Consider the following 17,597-nt stretch of genomic DNA (forward strand, 5'->3'; position numbering starts at 1 on the left):
AATCGAGGCCTAGGAAACATAGGGGAGCATCGGCAGTGAGCTTTGCTGCGCCTCCGCCAGTTTCTCCTCCTCCTGTGGTTCGGGTTTCTATTGAACGAGTAGCAGGGGACCTCGTTGCTCCTAGAGAAGAGTCACCCACAACTGTGAAGGCTCGTCGTGCTTATGAAATTGGAACTGCGGTTGGTGTAGTCTTCAGTTGCTCAGAGGCCGAAGCTATTGAGGGGTTCTCTAAACAAATCTCAAACCGCAGAGCTTCCTAATTGGTGGTGGTTGGGATGGGGAGGGTGTGGGCTTCCTGGAATGTGAGGGGCTTGGGAAGCTCCACAAAGAGAGAGGCAACAAAGAAGATTTTTTTGAAGATTAAACCAGAGGTGTGTTTGCTTCAGGAATCAAAGCTGGATGAAAATAGAAAGAAGACGATTGTGAGTTGGGCCAAATCTATGGGTATGGAATTTGACTTTGTTCCGGCTCTTGGTGTGGCTGGCGGATTAGTGTCTCTATGGAGAAAATCCACCTTCAAGGTAGTTCAAGTTATAAAGAACCAGAGGTACCTTCTTCTGCTCGTTAATTTTGATAATTCCTCCTTGCTTGATGTGATTGGTAATGTGTATGGGCCGAATAACCCGGCCGACAGAGCAGCTTTCTTCAATTCCTTGAGTGCTGATTTACGCTCGGCTACTGGGAGAATTATCTTGGGTGGTGATTTTAATGTCATATTGAATGATGGTGAAAGAAGAGGAGGCGATGATAATACTATGGGGGATGCTACTTTCAAACAATTTGTTGAGGAAAATGAACTCACAGACCTGCCTCTTTGGAATGGGGAGTCCACTTGGGGGAGCACAAGGAATGGAGGCCTTTGGAGCAAGCTAGATAGGTGGTTGTTGAATGGAGAGGCAATTCAGCGTTTTGACGGGGCGACCCAGGTTGTAGAAGATTGGGGGATTTCAGATCATAGGGTTGTCTTACTAAAGCTTGGCTCTCACAATTTTGGCCCAAAACCCTTTACCTTCTATAATTGCTGGCTTGTTGAGGATGGCTTCAAGCACTTAGTCGAGGAGTGGTGGAATTCGGCTCTAGTTGAAGGCTGGTCTAGTTTTATGCTCCAAGAGAAATTAAAAGGCCTCAAAGGAGAAATTAAAGCATGGCGCTCCCGTAGGGGTGTTTGGGGATCTGAAAAAATTAAGGCTCTTGAAGAGATCCTTCACAATACAATGGCTCGGATGGAGCGAGAAGGTGTGTCAGAGGAGTTAAGAAGAGATAGATTTGTAACTCTTAATCAGTTATGGTCTGAATACCGGAAAGAGGAAAGCAAATGGCTCCAGAAATCGAGATTGAGATGGTTAAAGTTGGGTGATAAAAACTCTCATTACTTTCACAACTCTGTAAAAGTTAGAGAATCCAGGAACAGCTTGGCTAACCTGATTTTTAATGGTGTTTGCCTGTCCGATCCGGCTGCCATCAAGCTGGCCATTCTTAACCATTTTCACTCTTTCTTCAAGAGGGGCCCTAGGTGGGGGGCAAGCCTCAAGAGTGATAACTTGCCAAAGGTGTGTATGGATGATAATTCTATGTTGGAACAGCCGTTCACGGAAGAAGAGATATGGGCAGTTTTACAGTCTTGTGATGGAAACAGAGCTCCGGGGCCAGATGGCTTTAATCTGAATTTTTTCAAAGCATTCTGGGACACTCTGAAAGGTGATATTCTAAGAGTTTTCCTAGACTTCCATGCTCATGGAAAACTTGTCAGGGGCATGAACGCTGCTTTCATTGCACTCATCCCAAAGAATGTCAATCCAAGCTTCATCTCTGACTTTCGTCCGATCAGCTTAATCGGTAGCGTTTACAAGCTCATCTCAAAAGTTCTTGCTGCCCGTCTTCAAAAGGTTCTGCCACTTATCATTTCAGAAAACCAATTTGCCTTCACACCGGGGCGCCAAATAGCTGATTGCATTTTTATAGCTAATGAAATCATTCACTCTATGGAAAATTGAACCGAGGGGGGGCTGATTGTGAAATTGGACTTCGCCAAGGCTTATGACAATATTGACTGGCTGTTTTTGTTGGAGATGATGAAGGAATTGGGCTTTGGCAATCGATGGATACAATGGATTGAGGAGTGCGTCTCATCGGCGTCTCTTGCAGTTTTGGTTAACGGTTCACCCACCGACTTCTTTAATATAGAAAAAGGGCTTCGTCAAGGCGACCCTCTATCACCATTACTCTTCAATATATGTGTAAATGGTTTATCTTGTATGCTTAATAAACTCCTAGAGTTTGAGGAGCCTTGTGGTTTTCATGTTGCGGAGGAGCTATGGATCAATCATCTTCAGTTTGCGGATGATACGTTAATTGTATGTGACAATAATATAGCACATTTAGAATCTATTGCAGCTGCCATAGAAGTGTTCTTGGCAATCTCAGGGCTCAAGATAAATCTGTCCAAATCTCAGATTTTTGGGTGCAATATTTCTCATGAGGATTTGGCTCGAGCAGCGGATGTCTTTAGTGTGCAGATTGGTACCCTCCCAATCAAATATCTTGGGGCTCCTCTTGGTGACAACCCCCGTAGGAAAAGATTTTGGCAACCCCTAATAGAAAACATGAGACTAAGGCTCGGCTCTTGGGGTTCTAAGTACCTTTCCCTTAGTGGAAGGCTTGTCTTGTTGAAAGCTGTTTTAGGCGCCATTCCAATATACCACATGTCTCTATTTTTGGCTCCGGTTGGTGTGGTGGGCGATCTCGAGAAATTGATGCGGTCTTTCCTTTGGGGGAGGGTGGATGGTGGTCGTGGTATTTCATGGATAGCTTGGGAACAAATCTGTAAAAGTGCTCAAGTAGGTGGTCTCGGTGTGGGATTTCTTGGCTGGAGAAATAAAATCCTACTTCTTAAGTGGGCATGGAGGTTTGGTAGAGAGAAGAACGCTCTATGGAGGAAGATGATTTGCAAGAAATATGGGTGGGATGATAGACTTCTTCTTCTACATCTTGCTGCAACTAATTTTAATCGCTGCTCTGTCATGCTCTTGGACATCTTTAAGGTCCTGCTTGAAGATTCAGTTTTTGCAAGAGTATTTAGAGAAGGGTGCTGCTGTAGTGTCGGAAGGGGAAATAATATTCGCTTCTGGCATGATCCTTGGCTGGACTTTAACCCACTGCAATATAGATACCCCCGCTTGTTTGCCCTCGCCATAAATAAAAATGCTATGGTTGCGGAGTTGGGAATCTTCCAAGATGGTCGATGGTTGTGGAATTTGGGGCTTCGCCGCCGGTTATTCGATTGGGAACAACCGAGAATCCAGGAACTATTGTCAAACCTGAATCTGGTCTTCCCATGTGATGATGAAGACACAATTGTTTGGTCGGGCTCTCCCAATGGCATCTTCACTGTAAAAGAGGGGTATTCTGCTGCGGAACTGAGAATTTTTGGCCCGGTTTCGTGGTTAATTTCCAAGCAATGCAGGAAAATAATCCCCCCCAAAGTGGGATTATTTGTGTGGCAAATGCTGGAAAACCGGGTGGCTGTCAAGGAAAATTTGATAAAGAGAGGTATTGTTATTGAAAATGGTGGCTATTGCGATCTATGTGGGATGGCTCTCGAATCTGTCCATCACCTAATGTTGTGGTGTGCTAAACCTTGGAGATTCTGGACTTCTATCTTGGCTAGAGATGGGGTTCAATGGTGTGTTCCGGGTTCTGTTGGTGACTTGTTCAAGGAATGGCCTTCCCTTCGTGCTAAATCTGATCGTGTGCTGTGGGAACTTGTGCCATGTGCTGTGGTCTGGTCAATTTGGCTAGCCCGTAATGATTTGGTTTTTAACCAAAAGGAATTTGTTTATGAGCATGTGTGGGACCTGCACTTGTTAAGGGTTATGTCGTGGACAAAAGCATGGTGGAAAGGTTGTCCCTACTCTATTGTTGATTTCTCTCAAAATTTTGAAAACATTAAAACTTTGGGGAAAGTGAGTAAGATAAGAAACTGTGCTTGGTGCCCTCCGGAGGCTAATATTCTCAAATTTAATGTTGATGGTTCTGCTAGAGGATCCCCCGGCATTAGCGGTGCCGGTGGAATTCTGAGAAACGCGGAGGGCGCTGTATTGGGCAGGTTTTCTAAACCTTTGGGGGTTTCTTGGGCTTACCAAGCTGAAGTAAAAGCCATTCTTCTGGCGCTGATTTTTTCCAAAGAATTTGGGTTCTCTCAAGTTCTGGTTGAAACTGATTCCACACTTGCGGTGGGTTGGGTCCGTTGCAAATCCAATAGACCTTTAGCGCTTATAAATGATCTGAATGCTATCGATTGGATTATGAAGGAAGTTGCTTGCGTGGGAGTGACTCATACACTTAGAGAAGCAAATGGTGAGGCCGATGAATTAGCAAAGTCAGGGTGCGATAGAATTGAACCAATCTGGGAGAAGCTGAACTGAATTTTCCTTACTCTATGACTATATATATTTTACTGCATGTTTTCGTTTCAGCTCCTCTGCCAATGGTAGTGTTTCACTGCACTGGTATTTGCTCATTATGCTGTGATCATGAAGCTGTGTTATTTGCTAGTTCCTACTGTTTGGTATCCAAGCTGATTGGTCTACTGAAGCTTGGCTCATGGCTTTCTATAATGGAGGGGAATTGTTTGAAGGCTGCACTCTCTTGAATGCTTTGCCCCCATTATTATTCTCAATTTCTACCCCTTGTAATGCTTTCTGTTATGCATCTTCGCAATTTTTCTTTTTGCTGTCTATGTGGTCCTTTGTGTGGAACTTTGGTGCTGCATCTTGTTCTGTTTCTTTGAGCTACCTTCTTGCTCTTGGTTACCTCTCCTTATCAATAAAGTTTTGCTTCCAAAAAAAAAAACCGTACGTGTGTTGTTCGATAGTTACTCATATATGTATTAAGTTAATGGAAACAGCTTGCAAAGCATCTTTTGTATAAGTTGCACAAATGAATAATATTTCTGACTGAGAACAAAAGTTGAGTATGGAGTTATTCTTGAAAACAACTTGCACATGGACTCAATATTATTATGCATTCAAGTTGAACTTAAGATTATAAGAAGGAAAAGGTTGAGAACAATATGGGAAAGTCTCCAGTGATCCTGATAAATTTTATGTATTGTGTCTATAAATTGTCAATATAACCGTCGAAAAATAAGTTAAAATTACTATAGAAAGAGGGGACCAATATCGATACAATTAAAGTAACAGGAGAGTGTTAGAATTTTCTGGGTTAAAAGCTTACTCTCCATCGATCTGTTGCAATATGCATGCAATATAAAATGTTTACATTAATATTTTAAGCTAGTAGTTAAAAACATGAATACTATATATGCTAGCTTAAATTATATGGATTGTTAACTAAAAAGATTAAATAAATAACATGGCAGCTGCATCAGTGATCCATTCAATTCGTTGACAAATGTTTATTAATGAATCTATAACATCAGAGATCCAACTACAGCTACATGCAACTGATGCAAGCAAGTAGCAACCTATCTCAATCAAGCAAATAATAAATAATAAGTGTGGAATCCGCACAATATGGAAATGATCTCCTAGGACGTTGGGGGAAATAGCCAAATCCTTACAGAGTAAGCTTGTCCTTTTGTCCTTTTTTTTGGTTTATATAGGCTAAAGCAGAAAATTAATTTTAAAAACATTGGAATCATATATGATTTGTTATGATCAATGACGTGGAAAGCGGGTCATTACTTTAAAAAAAATTCATTTTTCATATTTTTTTTGCTGAAGGTTGCTGGTTAGTATGAAGTTTAATTAATGATGGAAAAATGTTTTAATGTAGATGATTTATTACTTTTTTATTTGTCAATCAATAGTCGTTTGATTAAACTCAGATGGCAATCAAACGACTCTTCAACAAACATGAGAATAATGGTGAAGAATTTTATTTTTTTTTTGTAAAACACAAGGACGCCGGTTTACATATGTGATATTGTCCCCAAAGATAGTTCAAGTCGTAAGAGTTGGGAATATGTGAATTGGGAGGGGAAGGTCCAGGGATCAATCATTGAAGGGTGTAATTTATATTTTCGATGTAAAAAAAAGTACATATGGTGACATTAAAACATAAATATGAAGTTTCGTCTCAGATTAGAATTTTGTGTTAATGGTTAAGAATAAGTTTGACAAAAGGATTAAAAATCTTAACATGGTTGTCAATGTTTTCTTCAAATGCATTTAAGACTAATTCTAGGAATATGTTTCCTATTTCATATATCTACATCATTTCGTTAAGTCTTTCAATTCATCAATGTTACATTATATGGTACTGTTATTTCATTTTCTTTTTTTTAGCAAACTGAAAGGATATATATATATATATATATATATATATATATATATATATATTGGAAATAGATAACAAATAGTACAATCAAAGCAAGAGGAAAAAACCCCCCAAACAATGACAACAAAAAGCATTAAAAAAAAGATAACAAAGCATAAAAGTAGAAATAGCAACAATAACTAAAGCGAGACATTCCTAGCAAAGGCACAACCGCTCGGGCAGAGGCAGCAAGGAGCAGATCAGTCGACAGGAGCAGAAGCATGTCAGTCAAGAACGCAGCAAGAGACCGATACAGTAGTCTTATATCACAGTAGCTCCAAAAGGGGTGAAGTTCGACCACATCCCTGCTTGGCTAGATTGTCAGCTAAGGTGTTAGCCTCTCTAAAGATGTGGAAGGCACCGATACAATTGACTTCAACCATAAGGCGATCAATCAAATTTAAATCATTCAGAAGCTTCCAGGGGCGTTTCGCTTTGAGCATCACCCACCCAACCGCCAAGGTTGAATCACTTTCCACAATTAAGTGATTAAAGCCATGATTTTTACATAATAGAAGAGCATTAAGAATGGGTTTAACCTCTGCCACATATGCCCAAATATTACCTGCAGCAATGGAGAAACGACCCAAGATAACACCATTTGAATCTCTCAAGACACCACCAACACCGTTGACACCCGGGCTCCCGTGTGAAGATCCATCCACATTGAATTTTAATATACCTAGAGAGGGGCACCAATCAACCAGACACACTTTGGAGGCAGTAGCTTTGATTCTAACCTTTTCAAAATGTTGGGAAAAATCAAGTACGGAGAAGGGACATTCCTTCCACCAAGCTTTGACCCACCACATTACTCTCATGATGTGCATATCCCACATTGTTTCAGTAGAGAAATCCTTCTGATTGAAAACCAAATCATTTCGCACACGCCAAATGGACCAGAACAATGCGTAAGGGATAATTTCCCACATGAGCGGATCAGATTTGGCCCTAAGAGAAGGCCACTCCATGAGAAATTCTTGTATCGATGAAGGGCAACAGCAGTAGACCTCCTCTCTCGCCAAGATTGTAGCCCTTAACAACCAAATTTTGTGGCAATGAAGCATGAGATGGCTTTCCGATTCCCCTTCCAAACCACAGATATCGCAAAGACCCCCCGTTCTCAATTGGGATACCTCTTCTGATCAAGCTTAGTTTAACCGCTACTTTGCTTTCCATCAACTGCCAGGTAAAGAGGACCACCTTGGGAGGTACCAGCTTACGGACTCTCTTTGGTACTAGCTAGGAATTTTCCCCAAAGATCCTTAATTCAACAGCAGCACAAAAACCTTTTACCCTGAACATACCAATAGGATCACCAGTCCAAATGATAGAATCAGGTCCTTCCCCAGGGACAATCAGATTGAGAAGACCCAAAAGTTGCCTAAGGAGGTCAGTTTCCCACGTTAACAATTGCCGGCGCAAGTTTAGGTTCCATGACCACTTTCCATTTGCAAAAGAGCCCACTGAATTGAGGAAGGCATTTTTATCTTGGGAAAGTACAAGTAGTCGTGGAAACCTTGTGTTAATTGGCGATACGCTAAGCCATGGATCAAGCCAAAAGCGAATGTTGTGCCCCTCGCCCACACAACAAAAACAACCTTCCTTGAATACCTTTGCAATAATAGTATCTTCTTTTAGCACTTTGAAAATATCCTGCACATAGATAGATAGATGGGTCGCTGTGATTTGCATTTCATGAAGAAGCATTAGCCTAGGATTGCATTTGCATTTGGCACACAACACCTTCCTCCATAAGACGTTACGCTCGGTTCGAGATCTCCAAAACCATTTGATTAGCATGGCCTTATTTTTCCAGCTAAGAAATCCGAGTCCGAGGCCTCTAAGTTGTATCCTTTTGCAAATTTGAGCCCAAGCTATCCACGAGATTGTGCGACCACCTTCTCTTCTCCCCCATAAAAAAGTTCTCATTAGTTTTTCCATAACGCCAATCACCCCCACTGGGGCTAAGAAGACAGCCAAGTGGTAGATAGGAACAGCGCTCAAAACTGATTTGAGCATAACTAGTCGGCCACTCAAAGACAACCATTTTGAGCTCCATGATCCTAAATGGTTTCTCATTTTGTCAAGGATAGGTTCCCAGAAGCTCTTCTTCCGAGGATTATCCTCTAAAGTCGCTCCCAAATATGTGATTGGGAGGGAGGGAGCCAACACTCACATTTAGAAAATCAGCCAAGGATTGCACCGTATTATTGTCAACATTGCAGCCCATAAGTAAGGATTTCGAATAATTCACCTTGAGCCCCGAGATAGCAAGGAAGATCTCCAATATAGCGCCAATGTTCTGGACATGTTCCAGGTCACTTTTGCAGAAGATTAGCGTATCATCCGCAAATTGGAGATGATTGATAAGGAAAGAGTCATCAATAGGATAGCCGCAAGGGTTGTGTAAGGACAACAGCTTATTTAACATGCACGAGAAGCCATTGACACATATGTTGAACAATAGAGGGGATAGAGGGTCCCCCAGGGGTCCCCCAGACGAAGACCTTTCTCAATCTTGAAGAAGTCAGTTGGGGAACCATTCACAAGTACCGCCAAAGAAGTTGTTGAAACACATTCCTCCATCCATTTGATCCAACGACCACCAAAACCCATGTCTTCAAGAAGATTTAACATAAAAGCCCAATCGATGTTGTCATAGGCCTTGGCAAAATCCAACTTCACAAGGATGCCTCCATCTCGGTGCTTTTTCATAGCATCGACTATTTCATTAGCAACTAGGATACAATCAGCAATATGTCTTCCTTTAGTAAAGGCAAATTGGTTGTCGGATAGGATAAATGGCATTACACATTGGAGACGGGCCGCAAGGACTTTAGGGATAAGGTTATATATGCTCCCAATTAAGCTAATTGGGCGAAAGTCAGATATGGAGGCTGGATTAGTATACTTTGGAATGAGAGCGATGAATGCCTTTGACAAGCCTAGCATGCCCATGAAAGTCATTGAAAACCTTCATTATGTCCTCCTTGATCAAGCCCCAAAATTCATTATAGAAGGAGAGGTTGAAGCCATCCGGACCCGGGGCACGATTGCCATCACAGGATTGGATGGATGCCCAGACATCTTCCTCTGTGAAAGGCTTTTCCAAATCAGCACTAGCCACTCGGCTTAGTCTTGCAAAATTATTTCATTTCAGCTTAGGAATGACTATTCTACCACCCTTGAAGAAGGATTGAAAGTGATTGAACACGGCTTGCTTGATTGCAATACGAGCGGTAAGGGATTCCCCATTAAAGGATAGATTTCTCAAGCTACATCTAGATTCCTTGACTTTTGAGACCTTATGAAAATATTGCGAATTTTTATCCCCAAAATTCAGCCATCTAACACGCGCCTTTTGAACCCACATGCTTTCTTCTTTACGGTATTCCTTCCATAGATTATTTAGAAGCTGCAATCTCTCAATCCTCAAAACTTCAGAGGCTCCTTCAATATCCATTTTGGATACAATCTCATGTAGCTGAACTTCAAGGGATTTAATTTTCTCTGAGCCCCAAACACCCCGTTTTTTCTGCCAGCCCTTGATCTTTCTTTTCATTTCTTTTAGTTTAGATTGTAGGCAAACACCAGACCAACACAATACCACCGAGGACGACCACTATTCCTCAACTAGTTCTTTGAAGCCAACTTCAAGCAGCCAGAAATTGTAAAAGGAAAATGGTTTAGGGCAGAAATCAAGCGAGCCCAAGGTCAGAGATATAGCCTTGTGATCGGAAACGCCTCACTCCTCCGCTGTTTCGCAGGCTCCGTCAAATGCTAACTCTGTTTCGGCATTGAGAAGCCATCTATCTAGCTTGCTTTTCACCCCTCATTCCTGGTACTAGTCCATGTAAAATCACTATTGTGTAAAGGCATATCAATTAAAGACCAGTCATCTACAAAAGATTTGAAGATAGGATCACCCATAGAATTTAGTCCACTCCTTTGTCGTTCACCGTCGTTGAGGATTGAGTTAAAGTCACCACCGATGAGCAAACTACCTGGTATTACTTCTAGAATTTCCCCTAGACTTCTGAAAAATCCTATCTCTGGGTATCATCGCACTCAAGAACAACTCCAACTTCAGCCCCCAGAGACAGAGCATGTCGAGCCCTAGATAAAATATCATATGGGTTTTGTTTTGCCGCTTGAATTAGAGGAGGGGGAGAACCCACTCGGCTTGAATTCTCACTCTCATGAGCAATTCTCTCACACGGGCCAGATACCTTTGAAATAGCCTTTGATTTGGCACTACGCGATTTTGACTTTCTCACTCTGTTAATCTTTGATGAGGTTGCTACTGCCTTGTGGGTAACAGCTTCAATGGATGAAGGTGGGGAAAGTGAGATGGGAAGGGATTGACTCTCCACCGAGTCATCAAGTGGGGCCCCAATTGCTAATTCACCAGTTTCAATTTCATTGAGGTGAACATGTTGACTATCAAGGGGATTAATGACCTGCACACGGCCCAGATCAACTTACAAAGAGAAGTTGGGCTCAAAAATAGTTTCATTGTTAATGGTCTGGCCCAACAACAGAGGACCACTATTGATACCACTGGGCCAAACAGGACCCGAAATCCTTTGCCCATTAACGAAACCACCCTGTATAATTTCCATGCCAACCCTAGCCACTTCAACCATTGACTTTCTAATCCATTGGTTAAAGAAAAGGCTATTTGAAGTCTCTTTCAACGTGACAGGCATGAAAGGTAAGAGGTCTATGTCTATCTTCAGCAGAGGTTGTGCACCAGAATGGAAGATAAAGGAAGTTGAGCACCAATTAGCTTGTTCTGAGCCAGTCCTTTGTGTCAGAAATTTGAAAATATACTTGAGGTAGGAAATTTGGGTATCCACAATTTTGAATCTATCAGCAGCCACCTTACTCTGGACCATGTCAGTCGAGGCTCCTGACAGTACTAGGTTGACCCCACTCGAGGCAACATCGGTCACAGAGTTCCCTGAGCTGGAGCACTCCCCTGTCTCCACCGTCTCCTCCAAGATGGTATCGGAGTCCAGATTTATCTCTTGTGTCTGCGATTCTGACGTCGTATACCCCGAGATCCCTGTCAGGTCATTGGTTGGATAAGCCGTGGTGAAGGATACCTCTGTTTGAACTGATACTGGGATCACCCTAACGACTAAGCAGACTCTTATCACACAGTCTACAATATCAGGGGAAGAGGACGATACCAGAACTCTAGCGTAATCTAACTACACTCTGTCTCTTGTATTATCATCCACCTTCACAAAGGTCCCCCAACTGGAGACAAAACTTGAGAAGAAGCGAGTGTTCCAAGAGCCTAGTGGAACATTCTTGATTCTAAGCCAAGTGAGTTTCCTGGTAGGAACAGAGTGGATGGTTGCTTGTGTGAACAGGGCGATTTTCTCCCCAACGCTGGACCAGCGTTTTCAACAAAATAACGCAAGTCTGGAATGCTCTGAAACTCCAGGGCCACCTCTAGAGCCCCCATCGGACTGACCTTAACCTTCTATATGCCATATTGCCATTAGCAATTAAGAAATCTTGAATTACTTGAGGGTTTTGTACCGCTTTCAAGGTACCAATGAGCGTTCTTCTCACTGGCTCCATGTCTTCTGACGAAGGCAGGAAGAGGGAATCATAGGTCAATGGTGTGGTAGACAGAATTGTCGTCGCTTTTGCCCTCCACACTTTCCTGGCTCTCTTATGGTGATCGTATTCATTATAGGCTTGGATAGAAATCCGGATTCTGTGGCAAATTCACGTTGATGACCTGTTGGTTTCCTTGCATCAGTAGGTTGTTCCTGGGAGAGTCTAGCCAAAGAAATACTGATGGGTACCCCGTTGATTAGTGAACCATTCATATGTCTCATAGCTTCTTCTACATCTGAGTTATAACTGAATCGGACGAAGCCAAATTTGCTCTGTCGTTGCCTCAGCCTAGAGTTTTGAACAAAGACCCAGAGATCCTGCCATAGTTTGAGAAGGCGTTTTTGACTTGTTGGTACGTCGTTTGGTCGGACAATCCATCCACAAACAAGGATTTTCCCAGTCTTCTTTGTACCCCTTCTGCTCTCCTGCTTCTGCCAGATTCATTCCATCTGTTTGCTCTGAAATTCCCAGTTTGCACCGGGGTGGCACGCCACTTCCTCCGGGAATCCACCGCCGGACTATAGTAGCCTCCTCCCATTTGATGATGTTAACAAGAGAACTACATAAGCTTCAAAGTCTAAGCTATGCTAGTATTGTTTGTTGGCCGGCACGGTTGTAGAAAAGTTTTGTTATTTAATTTTCTTATTACATCAATTCATTCATATGTTTAGAATCGTATTCAACATCAGAATAACATATTTCTATAATTCTTATACATTTATACCAACTTTAAGTTTTTAAACAATACATCTAAACATGAGAATATTTCTAGAATTTCTATACAGTGTTTCCCATTTTCACATACAATACATCCAAACGTGAGAGTTTTTCTATAATGTCTATATAGTGTTTCCACTTTTGCATATAACCAGTTCAAATGAGAAATGAATTTTTCCATGTTTCTCTTTGCTGAAAATTAAAGGGAGCAACATTTAACTTATCATCCATTTAATCAATATATGGTATTTTTAAAGGTATTGCTTCGATACCCTTTTAAAATAGCACGATTTAGTACCTTCAATCTTTATTTAAAGATATTAGGAATGAGCTACAAATTATAGAATTTGATTATAAAAAGATAAGATAGTAAATTTTGTTGAATTCAATCACTGAATTCCTACCTCAATCACACACACACAACATTCAATGCTAGGGCTCACAATCAATACAGAAAGAGAGAGAGGAAGAAGAAGCATTAACTACACTAATCACACAGAATTAGATGAGGGAATTCTCTTTATTATGATTCAGTAATCATTATCACAATCATTACTGCTTTTATAGCCTTTATTACATGAAGGACTAAAGTCATACAAGTTATCCTCATCAAGGACTAAACTACAAATAGTATGTAAGATAAAGGACTAGTTCTGAATTAACCACACTACAACATTCCCTCCTAATTCAGAACTTCAACTGCAGAAACAATCTTCAGCTTTCTACACAGCTCATTAAACCGGTTAACCCTTAAAGGCTTGGTAAACAAATCAGCAAGGTTCATTTCAGTTGGACAATGAACCAATTCCAGATTACCCTTTGTCACATGGTCTCTTAAGAAGTGAAACCCTGTCTCTATATGTTTACTCCTTCCATGAGCCACTGGATGCTTTGCCAGGTCAATAGCTGACTTATTATCTATCAACAGCTTCATTGTACTTGAGATCTTCAAACCCATCTCCTTCATCAACATGCTTATCCACAAGGCCTGACATGAGCTGAAAGAGGCTACCACATACTCAGCTTAACATGATGACAAAGCTACAATAGGTTGCTTCTTTGAGCACCATGAAATTGGTGCATCACCACAAAGGAACACATAACCTGTTGTACTCTTCCTGTCATCTTTGTCCCCACCCCAATCAGAATCCACAAAACCACTGATCCCATGCTTCACATTGTAAGCTCTACTGGGAAACAATATACCATGATCTTGAGTGCCCTTGATGTATCTCAAGATTCTCTTTGCTGCCAGAAGGTGTGAGTCCTTAGGATCCTCCATGAACTTGCTAACTAGACCCACACCATAACTAATCTCTGGTCTACTACAACATAGGTACCTCAAAGACCCCACAATCTGCTTAAACAATGTTGCATCTACAGGCTTGCCAGGATCTGACTTAGATAATATCACTCCACACTCCACTGGAGTAGCTGCTGAATTACACTCAGCAAGGTTAAATCTCTTAAGAACATCACCAGCATACTTATTTTGACTCATGAAGATTCCTTTTTCAGACCTGAGAAATTCCATTCCCAGAAAATAAGAAAGCTCTCCCATGTCACTCATCTCAAATTCTGACTGCATGCTTTCTTTAAACTTCTGAATATCAATCTCACTACTTCCTGTGACTAGAAGATCATCCACATAGAGACATACAATAAGCATCTCAGCACCCTTAGCCTTTTGAACATAAACTACATGCTCAGAGGTGCACTTCAGAAATCCCAGCTTGTTGAGAAAAGAATCAATCCTTCTATTCCAAGCTCGAGGAGCTTGTTTCAGCCCATACAATGCTTTATGTAGTCTATAGACTTTGTGCTCACTGTCTTTAGTCTCAAAACCAGGTGGCTGCTCTACATATACCTCTTCATCAAGAGGACCATTCAAAAATGCTGACTTGACATCCAGCTGATGCACTTTCCAATCCTTCAAACTAGTTGTGGCTACCACAAGTCTCACTGTCTCCATTCTAGCAACTGGAGCAAATACATCTGTATAGTCCAACCATTCCTTCTGCTGGAATCCTCTAGCAACCAGCCTTGCCTTATATCTAGCTATAGTCCCATCTGGCTTCAGCTTAGTCTTGAATACCCACTTCAATGAAATAGGCTTCTTTCCACTAGGTAAATCAACCAAGCTCCAAGTCTTATTCTTGTTGATTGAGCTCAGTTCTTCTTTCGTAGCATCTTTCCAATTGTCATGCTTAAATGCTTGTTGCAAATTTACTGGTTCAGCCTCAACATATAATGACAAGTGTAATAGATCACCTTCTTCGGTAACTTCATTATCAGGAAACAAAACATAGTAATTTAGCCTTGAAGATGCTTGTCTCACTCTCTGACTTCTCTGATTCTCATTCACAGCTGGAATCACTCCAGTAGCTTGAGTACCAGTCACACCATTATTCACATTTATTGATCCATTAGAAGAAATCACATCAGGAATAACATCTTGAAAAACCAATGGAGTTCTCACAGTGGCAGTTGTCGATTCATCAGCCTTCCAACTCCACATTGCATCTTCATCAATAACCACATCTCTACTTATTACAATAGCATTGTTCTCAGGATTTAGTAGTCTATAGGCTCCTGTTGAGTGATAGCCTACCAGTAAGAGCTTTTCACTCTTATCATCAAGTTTCTTTCTCCTTTGATCTGGTAGATGCTTGTAGCACACTGAACCAAACACTCTAAGATGCTTCACTCTAGGTTTAATTCCAGTCCAAGCCTCCAAAGGTGTCAAGGATTTTAATTTCCTTGTAGGACACCTATTAAGTATGTAGGTAGCTGTAGAAACAGCTTCTCCCCATAGATTGCCTGGTAAACCCTTACTCTTTAACATGCTTCTAACCATATTAGCAATGGTTCTATTTCTCCTCTCAGCTACACCATTGTGCTGAGGGGTGTATGGTGCTATTACCTCATGATAAATGCCAGCTTCCTCACAAAACTGCTTCATCTCATTTGAGACATATTCACCACCACCATCAGTTCTCAAAGTCTTGATACACTTCTCACTTTGCTTTTCAACTAGGACTTTGAATCTCTTGAATACTGAAAACACTTCTGACTTCTTCTCAAGTAGATATGTCCACATCATTCTTGTATGATCATCAATAAAGGAAACAAAATACATGTTCCCTCCTGATGACTTAACCTCAAATGGGCCACACACATCAGAATATACAACATCTAGTGCTACTCTAGATTCAACTGGCCTGCTTTTAGCAAATGAGTTTCTCGGCTGCTTGCTTAACAAGCAATCTTCACAGACTTGACCTGAAGGTTTAATCAGAGGCAAACCCTTCACCATTTCTTCATGACAAAGTTTATGTAACCCTTTGAAATGAAGATGACCATATCTAAGATGCCATAACCTGTCAACTTCATCAATTTTTGCAGACAAACACTGAGACCCACTGGTATCTAAGTCCACTCTAAATGTCTTATTTATGGACAACACAGATTGCAGAATCAACCTATGTTTAGGATCATACACTAGCAGCTTCTTCCCTCTTGTCTTCATAGAGTAACCTTTCTCTATCAATTGTCCTAGACTGATTAGATTATGTCTAACACTAGGCACATACAAGTATACAACACATCAGGGATACAAGCATTGCTACCATCCTTCTTTTTGATAGGTATCCTACCAATACCAGCAGCATTAATTGTGCTATTATCTGCAAATCTAACATTGCTTCTCCTATTCTCATCAAGATCCAAAAACCATGCTTTGTGGCCTGACATATGAGAAGAGCAACCTGAATCTAAATACCAGGTTTTCTCATCATGTCTATAGGAGCTAACAACAGAATTAATCACCTCATTTTCATGATTTCTACTCAGTTCATCAGCACAATCTATACTAGCATCATCAAGAACAACAAAGAGTACTTGTTCCTCATCAGAGTCATCATCATCATGAGCAGAATATGCATGATCTTCACCATGCTGCTTGTTGCCCTTCTTTTTGTTCTTGCACTCAAAGGCATAATGGCCATACTTCTTGCAAGCATAACACTGAACACTTTGTTTCTTTCCCTTGCCTTTCTTCCATCTGTCTTTGTCATACCCTTTCTCCTTAGATTATCCCTTCTTTTTGAAGTCACCATCATCCTCTTTGTTAGAGGATTTACCAGAATCCTTATTCTTCCAATTTTTCTCCTCGGAAGTCTTTGAGTAGTTACTCCACTTCTTCTTGCTGGTCCCACCATGAGCATACAAGGCTTGCTCAGTTTCTCTCTCAGACTCTCTCAGATTTAATCTCATTTCATGAGCCTCCAAAGAACCTTGAAGCTCCTCAACCTTCATAGTATCAAGATCCTTAGATTCCTCTATAGTAGTAACTATATGATCAAATCTTGTAGTCAAAGATCGAAGAACCTTTTCTACAAGCATTTGATCATTCATGGTCTCTCCATTCTTCTTCATTTGGTTTGTCAAGGTCTGAAGGCGAGTGAAAAACTTAGAAATCGTCTTTGATTTCTCCATCTTCAGAGCTTCATACTGTCTTCTGAGAGTCTGCAACTTGACCTTCTTCAATTTTGCCACACCTTCGTAACTCTTGTTCAGAATATCCCACGCCTCCTTCGACGTTTTCACCGCTGCAATTTTCTCAAAATTTGCAGGGTTAACACACTGATGGATAATGAACAGAGACCGCATATCTTTCTTCTTTAACTCTTTATGAGCAGCGCTTTGCTCCGCCGTGTGTTCCGCCGGTAGAGCATCATACCCAGAAGTCACCATCTCCAGAACATCTTGGAACCCGAAGATCACGAGCATCTGGGTATTCCAACGTTCCCAATCACTCTTGCCGTCAAGAACCGGCAACGAAGCTGGAAAATTGCTGTTCGTTCCAGCCATCACCTTGAAAGAAGCGTCCACTTTCACCG

General features: G+C 41.3%; 1 protein-coding gene across 1 annotated transcript; it reads right to left on the reverse strand.

Moving 5' to 3' along the window:
• Nucleotides 1–8,766: 8,766 nt before the first annotated feature.
• LOC130731176 (uncharacterized) lies at nucleotides 8,767–9,150 on the reverse strand. Its single transcript, XM_057583387.1, has one exon. It carries the CDS (start codon nucleotides 9,148–9,150, stop codon nucleotides 8,767–8,769), a length of 384 nt encoding a protein of 127 aa, XP_057439370.1.
• Between the last annotated feature and the right edge of the window lie 8,447 nt (nucleotides 9,151–17,597).

This window comes from Lotus japonicus, chromosome 1 (assembly GCF_012489685.1).
Source record: "Lotus japonicus ecotype B-129 chromosome 1, LjGifu_v1.2".
Lineage (NCBI taxonomy): Eukaryota > Viridiplantae > Streptophyta > Magnoliopsida > Fabales > Fabaceae > Lotus > Lotus japonicus.